This window comes from Colobus angolensis, unplaced genomic scaffold (genome assembly GCF_000951035.1).
Source record: "Colobus angolensis palliatus isolate OR3802 unplaced genomic scaffold, Cang.pa_1.0 Scaffold172, whole genome shotgun sequence".
Taxonomy (NCBI): Eukaryota; Metazoa; Chordata; class Mammalia; order Primates; family Cercopithecidae; genus Colobus; species Colobus angolensis.
In genome coordinates, this window is record NW_012114844.1 from 3,760,342 (window position 1) to 3,779,502 (window position 19,161).

Here is a 19,161-nt window from a genome sequence, read left to right on the forward strand (position 1 = left end):
AAGCAGAAATGAGCAGGTGGGGTCTCTGTCCTCGGGAAATTCATCGTTTAGTGAGAGAGAGACACATAGAGAGATTATTAGAAAGCAGTGTAGCGCATGCTGCAGAATGGAATCTGTGTAATCCAGGTGAGGTCCAGAGGATGAGTGACAGATCTACCTGACACAGTTAAGGATGGTTTCTTATGGAACGGGACATCAGAGCTGGCCTCGAAGGATCGGTTGGACTTTGCTAAATGACTGAGGGGGAAGGGCATTCTGGAAAGAGGGCACAGCATGAACATAGGTTCAGAGGCAAAAAAGTGCATGGTGTTTGGGGAGAGTGCAGGGTTGGGGAGAGTGACATGTCATGAAGGCAATTGTGGTCTCCAGGTACACTACCAGACAAACTATTCTAGAGCCTTTGGAATAGATTCGTAGGCTAAGTTAAGATGCTTCATTTTGGGGCCTGTTTTTTTTTGAGACAGGGTCTCACTGTCACCCAGGCTGGAGTGCAGTGGTGTAATCTCAGCTCACTGCAGCCTCAACCTCCTGGGCTCAAGTGTTCCTCCCACCTCAGCCTCCCAAGTAGCTAGGACTACAGGTGTGCACCACCACACCTGGCTAATGGTGTATCAATTACAAACACATAGCAAGACACCAGGGAAAGGAGATGGGATAGCTGCTGATGGAGTGAAGTTTGAACCAAGGAGCCCATGCGATGGAAAACATTTGGGCCAATGGCACAGACTTGCCCTCTCCCCAGTGTAGGGGGCGAAGGCCTGGCCACAGCTGCAGCCATCAGTTCACCTGGAGAACAGCTACACCTTTCTCTGCATTTCTTGGGCAGGGGACACAGAGGGTCAGAATAGCCATCACCAATAGGTGGCTGACTTAAGACCTAATAAATATTGAATGTCCCATATGCCTCATGAATATTAAGCATAGCATCAATATTTGGCACCTTGTGGCTATTTAGTGCCTTTGGTCCCTCTGTCCCTTCCTGTGTTCAGCATGCAGGTGCTCTCCTTGGTATACTGTGTCTAGTGTAAGTCTTCTGTACTTAGCTTCATCTATCTTCCTTATTTATTTCTCTTACTTTTATGGCCCAATTTGACTTTCTTAAATAATATAGCGGTCCATACGACGTAGTGAAAGATGGGGCTGGAGCAGTGGGCAAGGGTCAGATCACGGTAATGTGACAGGTGAGGAGTGGGGCTTTGTTCTGTAGGTGATAGAGACAAACCAGGGGAGTGGCAGGCTCCCTGCTGCTGGCCACTCTGATGGGGAGAGTGGGGAGTGGAGAGCCTAGCTGGAGAAAGGTGTAGGGATGATAGGCGGGGGGTTGGGGGTATTCCTCCCATATGTCTCCCAAAACATACTGAGTTTCTAGTACAGTTCCCTACTCTCAGACTGTGAGTCAAGAGCATCTTGATTTTGGGTTTGCAAGACAAAGGCATACACCCTACGTGTCCCAAGTACTCCCACTAGCCCCTAACATGATGCATCCAGGCCTTACCACAGCAGCTCTGTGGGTGGATGTAGCGGTCAGGGTCTCAGGTCAGCCACCAGCAACCCAAAACTGAAAAGTCTTCTTCCACCTGCCAGGCTCCTGGGGCTGAGGCTCTGCCCCAACATGTGACCTCAAGAGCAGGTAGACTCAAGGTGGGGGCACTGTCCCTGGGAAAAAAAGAAAGAGAAAGTCCTTTTCCCTTCAGGCAACGCCTGTCATTGATGCCTAGGAGACAGGAATACCACTTGGAGCATTCATCAAGAAGTGTTGGAAGATCAGAGAGAAGCAGATCTGAATTTCCAATGAGAAAATGTTCACATTCTAAGGCACTGAATACACTTTCTAGCAGGGATAGCAAGTATCTGGCACTCAAGCCAGTCATCTCCCATCCAAAGCCCCTGGCAGACATTGCTAATGGATCATAGCACTCTCTTGTGTTGAGTCTGGAAGCATAGCCCTGGGCCACTGCCACCAGTCTGCCTACTTTAATGCACCCTCCCATTTTGCAGACAGGGAAGCGGAAGTCCAGGATAGTTCTACAGAATATTGGGGATATTGCCGGGTGTGGTGACTCTTACCTGTAATCCTGGCACTTTGGGAGGCTAAGGCAGGCAGATCAATTGAGGTCAGGAGGTCGAGACCAGCCTGGCCAACACAGTGAAACCCCATCTCTACTAAAAATACAAAAAATTAGCCAGTCATTGTGGTGCATGCCTGTAATCACAGCTACTCAGGAGTCTGAGGCAGGAGACTCACTTGAGCCCCAGAGATGGAGGTTGCAATGAGCCGAGATTACACCACTGCCCTCCAACCTGGGCGACAGAGTGAGTGAGACTCTGTCTCAAAAAAACGAAAAAGAGGCCAGGTGCGGTAGCTCACTCTGTAATCCCAGCACTTTGGGCGGCTAAGGTGGGCAGATCACAAGGTCAGGAGTTCCAGACCAGCCTGGGCAACACAGCGAAACCCCGTCTCTACTAAAATACAAAAAATTAGCTGGGTGTGGTGGTGGGCACCTGTAATCCCAGCTACTTGGGAGGCTGAGGCAGGAGAATCACTTGAACCCAGGAGGCAGAGGTTGCAGTGAGCCAAGATTGCACCACTGCACTCCAGCCTCGGCGACAGAGCAGGGGTCCATCTCAATTAAAAAAAAAAAAAAAAAAAGAGTATTGGAGTTACCAGAGGCACTGGAACCAACAGTGATTGTGAGGTTTAAAACAGAAAAGGGACTGGGCGCGGTGGCTAACGCCTGTAATCCCAGCACTTTGGGAGGCCGAGGTGGGCGGATCATGAGGTCAGGAGATGGAGACCATCCTGGCTAACACATGGTGAAACCCCGTCTCTACTAAAAATACAAAAAAAAAAAAAAAAAAATTAGCCGGGCATGGTGGCGGGCGCCTGTACTCCTAGCTACTCAGGAGGCTGAGGCAGGAGAATGGCATGAACCCGGGAGACAGCAGAGCTTGCAGTGAAAGGAGATGGCGCCACTGCACTCCAGCCTGAGTGACAGAGTGACACAGCGAGACTCTGTCTTAAAAAAAAAACAAAAAACAGAGAAGGAAAGGGACAGGAAGGAGTAGAGAATGTGGGGACTTTTCTTCACTTTCTCTTCCCCCTCCAGTAGCAGGAGCCCACAGAAAAGGTGCTAGAAGCAAACCCTTGCCAGAGGGGTCAGATGATCCCTATTTGGATGCCAGGCCTGGGCTGGATGCTTTGGGATCCATGATGTGGGAGTGGCTGTCCTCTCCCTCTGAAACATGCAGCCCAGTGGGAATGACTTGGCTTCATTTGAGAGACAGTTCCTGAGCCCCTCAGCCTCCAGGGCTGGACGTAGCCCTTACTCGATGTTGCTGTCCCAGGCACTTCCTCCAGCCCAGTATTTCTTTTATTAGTGCTTCTTCACAGTTTCTCACCTTCCTTTTGAGACTTTTAGTGTTGACTAAAGGAAAAATGATCAAACTTTTAAAGAATGCAGGTTTCTTTTCTTTAGAAGCCTTCCTGAGGACTGTAGACGGAGGCTGGCAGCCCGGGAGCCGCCCTTCAGGGAGGTCCTATCAGATCCCAGCACAGTGTTTCAGCCAGCTTACATGCACGTGGGGGGTTCAGCACCTGCAGAATCACATCAGACTTGCTGAGAAGTGACATTGAAGCAGAATCACATAAAGGTTTGGGCATGAGAATACATCTGGTTAGAGATGACAGAGGCATCCTCACTAATCCCATCAGACGTCATCTTATGTTTGGGAAAGGCAAGGACAAGGGTCATTTATCTTGTAGGGAGAATAGAGACTCAGGCAAGAGACCTGGGAGGCCATATGCTCTGGCCTGCTTTGTCCTCAAAGCATCTTTCCAGAGAGCTGCACATCATCAAAGAGTCGGGGGCCTTGTGGAGTTATGCCATCAAGCAGAAATGAGCAGGCGTGGCTTCTCTCGTTTGCTACTTTGTCTCACAGCAGTGAGAGGTCCTCTCTCTGTCCACTGTGTGTTGCTTCCATTTTCTCTCATTTCAACCTCTTTGTCCTTCTCTGATTTCTAGGGCACTTCCACAAATGTGTTTAAGAAACCACTCTGATTTTCTGATTGTCCGATCTGCCATTTCCTGAATTCATCCCAGCCTTCAATTCAGCACTCTTGTTTTTCACATCCAGGAAATCCTTCTGACATCGGATTACTCCCTCTTCATGGTTGCTTCTCGAGGTCCCATAGATGTAGTGTATATTTTCCTGCATCTTGGTGGAAACCAAATCAGGAGTCTTCTAAAACGTTTTGTGTCTTGCAGCAAAGCTAACTTAGAAGGCAGCATTTCCTCGGTTTCTTTGGAATGGTCTCTTTTTGAACTGCAGTATCCTTTCAGGCCCTGTGCTTTTCCCATATTGTTCTCATCCTAAAAAGAAATCCCCCCACCCTGCTCAATGAAGGTGCTCAATAAAGGTTGTTTGTTTATTTCAAATCCCAAGAATGCTTCCAAAGAAAAGCATTTAAGAAAGATAGTGTGAAAGGGAGGCTATGTCCATTTGCTCGCTTCCTCTGAGCACTATCTACACTCCTAGGTAGAAGATACCCTCGAAAGAACAGGTGAGCCAGGTGCAGTGGCTCACGCCTGTAATCCCAGCACTTTAGGAGGCCAAGGCAGGTGGATCAAGAGGTCAAGAGTTTGAGAACAGCCTGGCCAACATGGTGAAACCCCGTCTCTATGAAGAATACAAAAATTAGCTGGGCATGGTGGTGTGTGCCTGTAATCCCAGCTACTCGGGAGAGTGAGGCAGGAGAATCACTTGAATCGTGGAGGCAGAGGCACTCCAGCCTGGGTGACAGGGCAAGACTCCATGTCCAAAAAGAAAAGAAAAGAAAAGAAAAAACTAGATAGTCTGGGCACAGTGGCTCACACCTGACATCCCAACACTTTGGGAGGCCAAGGTGGGAGGATCTCTTGAGCCCAGGAATTCAAGACCAGCCTGGGCAACATGGTGAAACCATGTCTCTACCAAAAATTACAAAAATTAGCCAGGCATAGTGGCATGCACCTGTAATCCCAGCTACTGGGAAGGGTAAGGCAGGAGGATCGCTTGAGCCCAGGAGGGCAAGGCTGCAGTGAGCCATGATTGCACCACCGCACTGCACTCCAGCCTGGGCAAATGAGACCTTGTCTCATTAAAAAAAAACAAAAAACAAAAACTAGATACAGCCAACAGTATGTAATAAGGACAAACAAAAAATAAAGAAGTAAATAAAAAGTAATGAGCACTATATTTGATTCTAAGATTCTTGGTAGTCAAAACAATAAGTAAAACATGATGACAAAGACAATGTCCAAAAAAATGAAAACCCACAGTTGCTCGAGTCCTGATAGCTCCCATTGGATGACCAATAAAACACGATTCCAGTGGTTGAACCACCAGAGGGCGCTGTGTGGCACAGCAGCCTTCAGGGCCACTGATTCCCACTACGCCCTGTAGAGGCTGCTGACCTCAAGTTCACAAGCAGCTGAAACAAGACCCCTGCAAGTTCACACCCATCTCAGCCCCTTTGTCCTCACATCTTGGCAGCTGCTAGCAGATCGAATAGACCACATTCTGTTTTTCCACATATCAGCTGATGGACACCTGGGTGGTTTCCACTTTGGGGCTATTATGAATAATGCTGCTAAGAACGTTCATGTACACATTTTTTTTTGAGGCAGAGTCTCGCTGTGTCACCCAGGCTGGAGGGCAGTGTCACAGTCTCGGCTCACTGCAACCTCCATCTCCTGGGTTCAAGCGATTCTTGTGCCTCAGCCTCCTGAGTAACTGGTATTACAGGCATGCGCCACCACACCTAGCTAACTTTTGTATTTTTACCAGAGACAGGGTTTTGCCATGTTGACCAGGCTGGTCTCGAACTCCTGACCTCAAGTGATCCTCCCACCTCAGCCTCCCAAAGTGCTGGGATTACAGGCGTGAGCCACTGCACCCCATTCACGTACACATTTGTGTGAACAGAGTTCCTTGTATCTTGTGAACTCAGCAACACGTTTTTAAGTTTGTAATATTCCTCCTGTACTTCTAGGGGTTTTATAATGGAGGGTTTTTAGGATATTGGGAAAACGAAGTTGTACCCCTCCTTCAGTGTCATCCTTCCCAAGCTTGTTCTCTTAATAAGACCGTCCTGGGCTGTCAGTGTGTGGGGGAAGCAGTGATGAGCAGGCCTGGTGGATACCATTCAGATGCCTTTAGACCCACGTCACCTGCGTCCTTCCTCCCCTCTCAGGTCTGACGCATCCTTATATTGTGATGATGTTGACATTCGCTTCAGCAAAACCATGAACTCCTGCAAAGTGCTTCAGATCCGCTACGCCAGCGTGGAGCGGCTGCTGGAGAGGCTGACAGACCTGCGCTTCCTGAGCATCGACTTCCTCAACACCTTCCTGCACTCCTACCGGGTCTTCACCACCGCTGTCGTGGTCCTGGACAAGCTCATTACCATCTACAAGAAGCCCATCAGTGCCATCCCTGCCAGGTGGCTGAGGTGCCCTATCCTCCTATGCCCACAGAGCTTCCAAGTCTTGGAGGAAAACTGAGCTTGCACGGGGTGGGGGGTGGTGACCTGGAAGGTCCCTGGGGGAGCAGCAGTAACATGTGCTGGGGAGCTGTGTGACACTCACTGCCACTGCCCCCTCTCCCCTGGAACCAAGCTTCCCTCTGCAGAGAGGCAGGGATAGCTCACCTGTCGGGTGCTACTGCTCAGTCTCAGCTTCTTCCATCTCCACCTGCAGGGATCCTGGGGTATGGCGGGTGCTCTCACCTCTTAGCCCCACTCCTGGAAGCACAGGGTCCCACCCTCATCAAAGGACAGTGCTTCCTTTGGTGAAAAAAGAGAAAGGAAATGAGGGGAGGGAGGACAGAAGGAGAGAGGGAGAGGGAAAAAGAAAAATAAAGGGAGAGAGGGAGGAAGGAAGAAAGGAAGAGAGAAAGGAATCTTACCCCTGCTCTGCTTGGACCACCTCCTACTCTGAGAAACGATGGAGCCCTTTTTGGCCTAACTGGGGTGAGTCAACATAAGGAATGCCGGCCACCTTAGCCTTGGCTTCCCAAGAGACATGGAGCAATGAAGGACTTGGTCAAGGCTGCCCAGCAGTAGGTCAAGTTCAGGGATTGGTTCAGGCCGCTGATGGGCCCCACTGCTCCAGGAGGAGCCCATCCAGGAAAGGTAGGTGATTATCTTTTCCGAGAGGCCACCTACCCAGATCCCAGTTGTGGACAGCCCATCCCAGCCCTCAGAGGCTCAGAGGTTCTCTGAGTGCCCCGGCCCAAAACACCCTAGGCAAGACATGAGGCCAGAGTCTCAGCTCTAGGGCTGCCTGGAGCAGAGCTCCTGAATCACACTGGCTCCCCAGGGCTCCCCAGGAACCTCACCATTCCTCCCCCAACCCACACCTCTGCTGCCAGAGCAATGCAACGACCCAGAATACACCCATTCCCTCTTCTGTTCCCTCCTCCTGCCCCCACCTCAGAACTCACTGGGGCAGGGCACATCTTGCCTCTCTGCCCTGAACTTCTGACACCTCAATGATCCGCTTCCCAGGGCTCTGAGAAAGCAGAAGAAAACATCCTATCCAGGATGGATTTACCCCCTAAAAGTCACTGAGATCATTCCCAGGGGCCCAGCAGCAGTGCCCTTCCCTTCCCAGCAGCAGTGCCTTGCAGAACAAAGAGGCTGGTTAAGAGACTGCTCTCAGCCCTGTGGCCTTGGCTGAGTCCCTTAACCTCTCTGAGCCTCAGTTTCCTGCCTATGACATTCCTACAGCTATCCTGTAGGACTAAGAGTGCCTATGTTCTGAGGCAACAGTGAGGGTTAAGAGATAAATCCTATCCTGTGCGCAACGTGGAGCAGACAGCCTTGATGAAACAAGCTGTGGTTGTTCTGGATGTGTAACCTGTTTCCAGCCTGGCCTGAAGTGGGACCCCTGTCATGAGGATAGCAGGGGACACTTTCAGCTTCCCATCCCCCTAAGTTTGCATATAGGGCCACTCAAGCCTCATGGCAGGTGGAAAGGACCCTGGGTTTAGAGTAGGAGGCATCAGATGAGTCATTTCCTGTCTCTGAGCCTCAGCTTCCTCATTCCACAAACCACGCCTGAGGACCTCTCTAAAGATGAGGCCAGAGTGTGTAGGCGGGAGCAGGCCCTGTGTGGGATGGAGGGGGTTTTGCACAGCCTGCAGGTCAGGGGACCCTTAGCACTTCAGGTCAGATGCTGCAGCTGCTGCCCTGAGGGGGTGGGGGACGGAGCATAGAAGCTCCATATCCTCTGCCCAAACCATCCAGAGCATGACCCTTGGCCCCAGGCCATTTAATCACATTGTCCCTGCTCAGAAGATCAGCTCAGGCTTCGGTTTCAGGGATCATGAGAATGATGGAGCTATTGCTGCCACTCTGAACCCCGCTGGAGACAGCCCCCAGGCCTAGGAGGGCAGGCAGGCCTATGCTGTCATTTTCACCCCCACCCCCGCCCTCCCAACAGGTCGCTGGAGCTTCTGTTTGCCAGTGGCCAGAACAACAAGCTTCTGTACGGTGACCCCCCCAAGTCCCCGCGCGCCACCCGCAAGTTCTCCTCGCCACCACCTCTATCCATCACCAAGACATCATCGCCAAGCCGCCGGCGGAAGCTCTCCCTGAACATCCCCATTATCACCGGCGGCAAGGCCCTGGACCTGGCCGCCCTCAGCTGCAACTCCAATGGCTACACCAGCATGTACTCGGCCGTGTCGCCCTTCAGCAAGGCCACACTGGACACCAGCAAGCTCTATGTGTCCAGCAGCTTCACCAACAAGATTCCAGATGAGGGCGATACGACCCCTGAGAAGCCCGAAGACCCTTCGGTGCTCAGCAAGCAGAGTGAGTGGCCATGCCGTCGGAGCTGCCCCCCAGCCTCCCAGCCCCACTGAGGCTCAGCCTGGCCCAACAAGGCCTCAGGGCTGCTCTTCCTGCTGCCATGGGGAAGGAAGGGAGAGGCTGGGGGTCCCACCAGGCAGATCGTGGAGGCAGCACAGAGTCTGGGCGGTGCAGAGAGGTAGCCGTATGAGGGAGCCTAGGCTGCGGGGGGAGGCAGGTAGAAATTCCCAGGGCATCACCACACTTTAGATGAGTGTCAGTTCCCATCATGGGCAATTTAGGCATCCCTCTGCCCTGACCACAGCATCCTGCGGCATCCCTGTGTTTGTCCATGTCTGCAGAGGACGGGGCCTGAGCCAGGACCATTCAGGGCCCGGGAGAGAAGAGGTCGTCAGCAGCTCCTGCCCCTGGGATTCAGTCTGGCTGAGGACTCAGACCAGACACTGAAATGTGGACACCTGATATGAATGGCGTGTGTTAGGGGGATGTTCGAGGGACACAGAGGTTGGGGTGGGAGCACCATTGGGGGTGTCATAGAAGGCTTCCTGGAAGAACTGTTCGATCTTGATTTTTACCAAGAGGAAAGAACATTCTAGACCATGGGAACAGGATGGGAATGACTGAGGAGCAAGAAAAGAAAGGCCTTGTGTGTTTCGGGAACAGCTGGATGCCAGGCAGACCTGAAATGCTGGGTGTGAGACAGAGGCTGGAGATAATTCCAGGACAGGTTGGAGCCTCCCTACTCTCACGTTTTTTCCTGATCATTCTAAAAGTGTTAGGCCTGGTTCTGTTTTAGATCTGATCAGGCCACATCTTGGGTGCCACCGGCGTTGTCTTGGTTAGCACATGAGAGCATGTGCACACACCCACGTGCAAACCGGGGCTGGTCAGATGCCCCAGGCTTTGAGGAGAAGGCCTTTGAAGAGGGAAGGATTTCTCTCCTCTAAGCTGTCAAGAGGGAAGGTAGAGGGCACCCCTAGCAGAGGGCACAGCTGGGGTGAGATAAATCCTCCACCAGGCTCCTTACCAAGTAACACTCACTGTGGCACATGCAGTTAATGGGTGATGCGTGCAACTGAAAGTCAGTAACCAAGGAAATGGCCTACCAGAAATTTTATAATTTCACATTCTGAGATGTAACGCAAGGCAGTCCTGAGAAATTATCTTGTACCAGGCTTCTTGGCTGGTGATCCAGGAGCCCATGAACCTAATTGTGTGCCAAACTCTGTGTGTGTGTGTGTGTGTATTTGTGTATGTATAAATATGTGTGTGCATGTGTGTGTGCGTGTGGACATTATTGTCTAAAGAGAAGACCTGTGGCTTTTTTTGGGTTCTCAAGGTCAGATGCAACTACATCCACTTTCTATGTGGGAAAACTGAGGCCCACATAGAGCAGTTAAGAGTTTCTGACCAAGACGTCACTGTGCCAGACCTAGGCTTTTAATATAATTCATCAGCTTCCCCAGGGTGTGTGGACCATGAGTCTCCCAAGATTAGGAAGCCTCTATAATTAATTGTCCGAGACAGGACATTTTTTAAGAGTGACCAGGGGCATGGGGCAATAGGTAAAAAGCAGAGGAAAACTGGAGCAGATGGTCACCTTAACTAAGAAGCTTCACCAAAAGAAAGAGAGGCCATCACCTGGAACTTGTTAGAAACGCAGACTCTCAGGCCCCACCTGAGACCCCTGGTCTTGTCAGAATTTGCATTCTGACAAGATCCCCGGGTGTGTCTGGTAAGGTCTGAGAAGCCCCTGGTAGAGCAAAAGCCATCTTGGAGATTGACAGTGCTCATTAGCAAGAGAAAGGTTCTGATAAGTCCTGTGGGAAACAAAGCTGTTAAACTTTCTTCAGCAGCCGTATCGCAAGCTTACTCTGTTTTGCTTCAGTAAATTATAGACATAATTTTAAAAACAGATATTCAAATTTTAAAATTAAAATTGAGAAAAGTAAAATTATTTATTTCTTTTCTCCCAGGCTCAGAAGTCTCCATGAGAGAGGAGTCAGATATTGATCAAAACCAGAGTGATGATGGTGATACTGAAACATCACCAACTAAATCTCCAACAACACCCAAATCAGTCAAAAGCAAAAATTCTTCAGGTACAATGCACCAATTCAAAACCACAAATAGATTTCCAGTTTGGGAGAGGGCAGCAGGTCAAGTTGAGTCCAGGCAAGTGGGTGTCATCCCTTACGCTTTATGAGTGGCTCCTAGGAGCAGTAACTTTTCTGATGTTTCATGACCCACCCGCCCCGCCCCGGGGGAAGGGGCTGTGGGCACTGGAACATTGGCTGGGTAGATCCTGCTCTTCAACTCAGCCAAGTCACTCCCCCAACTTCAAACAAGACTGCCTTGAGCCCACCCAGCACAGGTGGGCAGGGAAGCTCAGCATCTAGGGCTCATTCATGGAAGATCCTGATTCAGAAGGTGCTTCCTGAACTGCGTGTCAGGCTCTGCGCAGGTCCCTTTCATCGTCTTGACAACCTTGCAGAAAGGCCAGGTTTTTCAAATCAGGGGAAAGACTCCAAGAGGCGGTGACATTGCTCACCCGCAGTCTCAGACTCCTGATCCTGAAGGGTCCTTGAGAAGCAGTCTTGGTCTCTGGTTTTCATAAAGCCCTTTCCCCTATACAAGGGGGTTGTGAGATACCCAATGGTGAGAGAGAGCTCCCAGGGGACCCACCTCCCAGGCAGCCCCTCCTCACACAGCTTTCTCCAATGCCCCTGCTCTCACATGCAAAGGGCAGCCTGCAGCCTGAACTCCCCACTATCCAGGCCTTCAAAAGAAACCTGATAGGTGACAGGGTCATCAAACTTTAGAGAGAAACTGCCCAAACGCACTGCAGCCCTGCCACAGCTGCTCAGACACACAGAAACAGAGCTTATGGAGAGCCAAATTTCAGAAATAAGCTTTGAGTCCTTAAAATAAATCATCTGTGCCTCACAGCATAAATCTGCTATTTTATCTTAGTCTGGATTGCTTTCCAGAGACAAGATGAAACCAAAGGTTTCAGGAGTAGGCTTCTCCTGTCATTACTACTAAAAATTATTATTATTCTTATTACTAATAGCAATGATATTCCATAGCATTTATATAGCTTTTCACCTAATACAAAGTATTTTCATCTATATTATCGCCTTTAATCTTTATATCCACCTTTTGAAGCTTTATCCCTGTTATTCAAAGGAAATTGCTGAAACCCAGAGAGGCCAAATAACTTAGCCAAGGTCACACAGCTAGTAGGGGATAAGGGAGAATTTCAACTTAGGTGACTGGACTCCAAGAGCCATCCTCTCTCCATCCCACTGTGCCCACGAGCCCATCAGTATGAATTGTTATGGATGTCAGACATTGAACAGGTTATGTGTTAATCCCAAGTAGACTGAGAGAGTAAGAAAACTCATGATGCTGCCCTCAGGCAGGCCCGTGCCCAGCTGGACCTGAGATGTGAAGGGGTTGAGAGCTGCAGAAAGATGGAAGGGGTGACTGGAGACCTTCTTCAGAAGCAGGAGAGTGCTCCCCATCCTGGGGCAGCCCTAAGGGTGTTGTGGTGTGACTCTCCCCAGAGATTCTAACACAGAGAGACCCACACACACAAACCAGCACCACCCGACATGCCCTCGTACCCTGAAGACACAGCCTGCTGGCTCTTGACGCTGGTCTAGCCTCGGGACCCCTGGTTTTCTAACAGCCTGAGGAGTTGGGACTGGAGACAGCTGAGGGTTGGTTCCCTCCTCTCTGCAGAGTTCCCGCTCTTTTCCTATAACAATGGAGTCGTCATGACCTCCTGTCGCGAACTGGACAATAACCGCAGTGCCTTGTCGGCTGCCTCCGCCTTTGCCATAGCAACCGCGGGGGCCAACGAGGGCACCCCAAACAAGGAGAAGTACCGGAGGATGTCCTTAGCCAGTGCAGGTATGTGGGCTGGTCTCCGCTCACAGGGTCCTCCCCACGGTCAACCCCAATGGCAGGTGATAACTGGCGTGGTCCCGGGGACTTGTCCTGCTGTGGGAGTTTAAGGGGGTGCTGCTGAAGGCACAGGTGGGTCCTGTTAAATTGCTTCAATTGATTACACTCACTCACTGGACACGAAGCTTCCTGAATCATTATTTTGACTTGGGCACCGCCTTCCACTTACGGAGGTGTGGGGTCACAATCCCCACCTCTCTGCACTGGTTGGGGCTCTGCACACACCCAGGGCCTGAACCCCACACCTAGAGCCAGGGCCACTGCACATCTAGGGCACAGCCTGCCCTGCACCCTCCTCTTCCAGCTCCCAACTGAATACCATCCATCCCACCCCCAAACTTCCACCCTGCAGGCATTTGCTAGTACTGACCCTCCTGCCTGGAGGCCCCTTCCTTCCCACCCATCGCCCTTTGCTACTTGGCCAACTTCTACTCAACATAAAGCCCGTTGCCCATGGGAACCTCTGTTCCCCCATGCTTGCACCTCCCACTTCTGCAGCCTTGGTCCTGCAGCAGAGACTGGAATAGGGGCCCCCGTGAGCTCTGGTCCCTGGGGAGGGCCTGCATGGCTCTGTCTTGGGAGGCTGCCTGAACCTTCCAGCAGCTCTTGAAAGATGGAGAGGTCTAGAAGAGGCTGGGCATGCATGGACCATGTCCACTGAGAAGCCATGACATCTGTGCTATTGGTCAGACACTGGTTGTTAAATATGTTATTATCCCTCTGCCCATGACCCTCTCAGCCCAGCTCAGCCAGATCCAAGAGGCAAATCCAGACTAGTGTCAAGCTGTGTTTCTTGTCCTCACCTGTCCTCTCTCCCCTCTGCCACGCATGCTGCCAGGGTTTCCCCCAGACCAGAGGAATGGAGACAAGGAGTTTGTGATCCGCAGAGCAGCCACCAATCGTGTCTTGAATGTGCTCCGCCACTGGGTGTCCAAGCACTCTCAGGTGGGTGGGAGCCCTCCCTGGGCAGGCTGCTGGGGACCACCAGGCAATGGCCCCAGGAACCAGCTGCCTTCCAAAAGCAGCTGCGGGCAGAGTGAGCTGATGGCTGGCAGTGGGGCAGCAGGAGGGAGGGAGATCAAGTGTGCCACCCTGATGTTCCCAGAGGACTGCTCAGATTCCCTAGGAGGGAACCAAGGACAAGGAAGGGACAATGGGCCTCTGTCTATCCACCCTGCCTGTAGCAGGGGTACAGGTAGGTTTGTGCCTCGCTGGCCCAGGGGTGCAGCCAGCTGAAGGATGGGCTTTGGTCTGGCCCCAGTGCCTTTATCTAAGATTCTCTAGGCCTGGCGAGCTTCTCATGCCCTGCCAGGAAGCCTGCAGAAAGGAACTGAGGCAGGTCAGCCTGCCCTGGGCAGAATAGAAACTGGAGCTCCCTCCTCTGGCCTGGGCCCAGACCACTTCAGGGCAGCTCAACAACAGTAACCAGAGCCACCCATCATGCCTTCCCGGCAGGACTTTGAAACCAACGATGAGCTCAAATGCAAGGTGATCGGCTTCCTGGAAGAAGTCATGCACGACCCGGAGCTCCTGACCCAGGAGCGGAAGGCTGCAGCCAACATCATCAGGTAAAGGCAGTACCTGGTTCCTGGCTCAGGACTGCCTGCTGGGACAGGAGCCCTGCCTTCTGCCTCCATGTGGGCTGGTCAGAGGCCAGGGAGGTGAAGAGCGCCCTTGTCAAGGACAGCCCCAAGTAGGAGTGCTGGGGTAGAGGTGAGCTCTTGGGGACAGGCTCAAGCCTGGGTAGTCCATTTGTCCTTCTTTCCTCTCTCCCCACCCTGTGCCAGACCTTGATCTCTTCGAAGCAAGAACCCAACACACTTCTGCATGTGTGTCCACAGCTGCTAACCCCCGTCTAGCCTGTGCCATCCAATATGGTAGGCGCTAGCTACACAAGGCTATTTAAATCTTTTTTTTTTTTTTTTTTTGTGCTCTTGTCACCCAGGCTGGAATGTAGTGGCGCGATCTTGGCTCACTGCAACCTCCACCTCCCGGGTTCAAGCAATTCTTCTGCCTCGGCCTCCCCAATAGCTGGGATTATAGGCACCTGTCATCACGCCCAGCTAATTTTTTTATTATTATTATTTTTAGTAGAGACAGGGTTTTACCATGTTGGCCAGGCTGGTCTCGATCTCCCGACCTCAGGCAATCCGCCCGCCTCAGCCTCCCAAAGTGCTGGGATTACAGGCATGAGCCACCGTGCCCAGCCTTGGCTATTTAAATCTTAATGAAAGTTAAATAAAATTTAAAGTTCAGCTCCTCAATGACATGAGCCCAGCAGCCTCAGCTTCACCCCTGACATGTGGCTAGCAGCCCCTACATTGGACAGTACAGGGTGTAGGACGCTGCCATCACTGCAGAGATCTGTTAAACAGTGCTGGCAAGGCCTGATTTGAAGATGCTCAGGGAGTGCCTGTTGAACTGAATTCAGTTAAGTTGTTTATCCTCAGGAACCCGTGCTTGTCCTTTCCTGGCGGAGGTCAGGGTCAGGCAGCCCCGTGTCTGAGCTGGCTCAGCCAGTGACTCATGTGAACTGGGCAAGGCCCCTCTCTGAGCCTCATCCATAAAATGGGTGAATAATACCCACTTCAAGCCTGGGGTGAGATCACAGGTGTCACTTCTACAAGCTGTTCAGTGGGTGGCAGGCACCTACCGACTCAGCCTGTCTGCTCCCAGCCCAGCCCAGGTGTGAGGGCTTGGGCCCTGGCCTTTCCTCCTCACCTCTTGCCTGGCCCCAGCCTCCCCAGACTTTCCACCAAGTCCTGCCTGTGGCCAGAGTGCCCAGTCTTCCTCCCCAGCCAGGCCGTCAAGGCCCCATGCTGGGGCCCATTCTTCCCTCAGGCTCACAGTCCTCAAATCTCTTTCAGACCTCCCCATCTTCAGTACAGAGGCCAGAGTGAGTGCACACATACACACACACACACACACACACACACACACACGCGCGCATGCACATGCACACAACCACCCCTCACATCCTCCCAGGAGGCCTTAGGAGTGTGTGGAGCCCCCCACCGAGCATATTGATCAAAGCCACCCTCGGAGGGGAGCCTGTTCCCTGGGTGCGATGAAAGAGCAAGCTCTGGAGTTGGCTGCCCTGGTTTGGAGCATAGGCCCACCATGCTCCAGCTGCGGGACCCCAGGTGAGACAGTTCCCTGAGGGGCCACTTCCTCAGCTGTAAGATATACATGACAATGCCTTCTGCCAGGCTGATCCAGAGAGCCACTCCCTGCAGCTCCGGCAGGCCTGCAGACCCGACTGTCCCCATGCAGCCCAGGCCTGGTTCTCCAGTGTCCGCAGCCTCCGTTGGCACTCACCAGCTGTGACTCTGAGGCCATCACTGTGAACGTGAGGCACTTTGGCCTGACTTTGAGGCTCCACCCTTATTCCCCACCATGGGTATCACTCTCCTCTGCAATCCCAACCCCATCCTTGCAGTCCTTCCTCTGGGCCTGTGGCTGCCATACTGCTGCCTCCCCACTCCCTGTGCTTCCTTCCTCTCATGCATCCCGTCATCCATGTGCTCGCAGGAGCGCCTGCTGAATGTCCAGTCCTATGCTGGCACCAGAGCTGTGGGGCTGAATCAGATACAGTCCCTCCCTCAAGGGCTCCCTGCCTGAGGTGGCAGAAAGGCCATTCCCACCCAATCAGATGCAGGAAGCCCAGGGGCTGAGAGGGCCCCAGAAGGGGACCTCCCACAGCCAGGAGGGTCAGGACCATCAGGAAGAAGAGAGTGAAGAACGAAGAGGAAAGGGTGCTCCTGGCAATGGGGATGACGAGGACAGAGGGGCGTAAGAGCAGAGGCCGTGTGGGGCTGCCCGAGCTGGGGAGGGGCTGCAGAGGAGTGAAGTGGGGCTCACCATGCCTTCTCATTCCTGCCTAGGACTCTGACCCAGGAGGACCCAGGTGACAACCAGATCACACTGGAGGAGATCACGCAGATGGTGAGCCGGGCCCACCCTCTTGCTTTCCAAGGCTTTCCTCCCCGTCCTCCTGCCCAGGACCCCTGACCCAGCACAGGCATCACCTGTATTCATTTTCTGTGGCTGTTGTGAAAAAATACCACAAACTGGGTGGCTTACATAAACAGGAATGGGCTGAGCACGGTGGCTCACACCCGTAATCCCAGCACTTTGGGAGGCTGAGGTGGGCAGATCACCTGAGGTCAGGAGGTGGAGACCAGCCTGGCCAACATGGTGAAACCCCATTAATACTAAAAATACAAAAATTAGCCAGGTGTGGTGGCAGGTGCCTGTAACCCCAGCTACTCAGGAGACTGAGGTGGGAGAATCGCTTAAACCCGGGAGGTGGAGGTTGCAGTGAGCCAAGATCACCCACTGCACACTCCAGCCTAGGGAACAGAGGGAGACTCCGTCTCATTTAAAAAAAAAAAAAAATTTATTCTCTCATAGTTCTGGTCTGAAATTAAGATGTGAGAGGGAGGCCAGGCGCGGTGGCTCATACCTGTAATCCTAGCACTTTGGGAGGCCGAGGTGGGCAGATCACTTAAGGTCAGGAGTTCAAGATCAGCCTGGGCAACATGGTGAAACCCCATCTCTACCAAAAATACAAAAAATTACCCAGGCATGGTGGCGCATACCTGTGATCCCAGCTACTTGGGAGGTTGAAGTGGGAAGACTGCTTGAGCGTAGGAGGCAGAGGTTGCAGTGAATTGAGATCGAGCCACTGTACTCCAGCCTGGGTGACAGAGTGAGACCCCCATCTAAAGAAAAAAAGATGTTGGAAGGGCCGTGCTCCCTCCGAAGGCTCAAGGGGAGGCCCTAGTGGCAGTGTAAGGGCTGGTCTTCACACCCAGGTCTGGCTGACTCCAGAGTGACAACTCTCCCTCATTCCGTCTACCACACTGCCTCATCCCCAGAAGTCAGGCTGCAGCTCACCACCTGCCCAGAAATGATGGGACCCCAGAGAGAGAGCTGTGCTTACCACAAACAAATCCAAGCTCATAGTGGCATTCCACAAGGAGTAAGGGAATGATGGTCTTGTGCACTTCCAGTGTCCTGCTACAGCCCACTTTTTTCCAAGTCAATGCTATGCACCCCAGAATACCATCACAAGCCACCCCAGAGCCTTTGGCCCCTGCATCACAGCAGCCAGGGATGCTCAAGACAGACTCACTCTGACCACACCACCCCCACCAGAGGCAGAGATTGCACCATGCTGGCTCAGCCCCTTGCTGGCTGAGTGACCTTCAGTCTGTTGGAAGTAGCCAGCGTGAGGACTTGGGACTCTAGGCTCTGGGCCCCTGCTGCTCCCACCCCTCCCATGTTGCCCTCCTGGTTCCTGGAAGTGGTGAGGGCGCCTATGAAGCTGTAAGCACTCTGCCCACACTCCGCCCCCAGAGCAGCGCTGCAGGGCTGGGCCCCCAGGAACCCACACGTGCTCCTCAAGCAGGGAGGTTGACGGTGCCCAGACCCTACTTCCTCCAGACTGACCCTTTGGGGCCAGAATGCTGGGTAAACCCCAAGACAGAAGTGCTCCTCTTGGCAGCTGAAGGGAAGCTGACTGTACTCTGCTCCTGTTTCCCAAAAGGGGCCCACCTGGAATGTTTACCTCTCAAGAGCATGAGGGCCCCTTGTTCCTTCGTGAACAGCCTGAGGTTCTTCCAGAACAAACAGCCGCTGAGCTGCCCGTTCTTGTCACCAGAGCCCGTGTGGGGCAGATCTGGGTTGAGAGGACCCCGCGGCCTCACTAGAGACAGCGAGGATTTTCAAAAGCCTATAAAAGGTGGAGGAAGTTGTCAGTTTTGACGTCCACTTCCAGGGTCACCCTGTTTCCCAGGCCACCCCAGAAGGGAGCAGAAGGAGCCAACTAACCCACCTTGGCCAGAACGCCTCTTCTGGCCACTGGTACTGGTGCAGGCCTCTGGGCCCCACAGTGCCTGGGTCTCTGGGCCATAAGCCACCCAGCTCCTTGAGCTTACCCTTGGCCCTGTCAGTTCAGCCCAACCCCAGGGCACCAGGCAGTACCCTCAGATGGGAAGGTGGCTGGGCTGCCCACCTGTATTTATTCACTCAGCTGCTTCAGAAGCTAAGGGTCCCCTCCCTGTGAGCACACAGGGGATCCCCTGCCTGGGTCCTCTCACTACAACCTGGCATCCCAGTGGCCCTGCCACTCTCCTCTCCACGTCCCCAAAGGCTTCATGTCCTCCAACATCCATACGCCTGCACCTTGGTTTCTGTACACACCCCTCCCTGCCCAGGGCAGCTCTGCCAGGAAAAACTCACCGACAGCCACCACACACACACACCACACACACCAAACACACACCACACACACCCAGCAAACACACATACCACACACACCACACATACAC

At 52.7% G+C, this 19,161-nt stretch overlaps 1 protein-coding gene across 2 annotated transcripts in view; it reads left to right on the forward strand.

Annotated features, from left to right (window-relative positions):
* RASGRF1 (Ras protein-specific guanine nucleotide-releasing factor 1) overlaps window positions 1-19,161 on the forward strand; it is a 136,694-nt gene that overhangs the window by 84,773 nt on the left and 32,760 nt on the right. The window contains exons 14-20 of one of the 2 annotated variants that reach the window (XM_011938398.1): window positions 6,233-6,481; window positions 8,484-8,857; window positions 10,831-10,956; window positions 12,602-12,772; window positions 13,665-13,771; window positions 14,282-14,394; window positions 16,711-16,771. In XM_011938398.1, the coding sequence (XP_011793788.1) occupies window positions 6,233-6,481; window positions 8,484-8,857; window positions 10,831-10,956; window positions 12,602-12,772; window positions 13,665-13,771; window positions 14,282-14,394; window positions 16,711-16,771 (1,201 nt within the window). Of the gene's footprint in view, window positions 1-6,232; window positions 6,482-6,985; window positions 7,943-8,483; window positions 8,858-10,830; window positions 10,957-12,601; window positions 12,773-13,664; window positions 13,772-14,281; window positions 14,395-16,710; window positions 16,772-19,161 lie in introns of those variants that run through there. The other variant, XM_011938399.1, reaches the window with a different exon arrangement.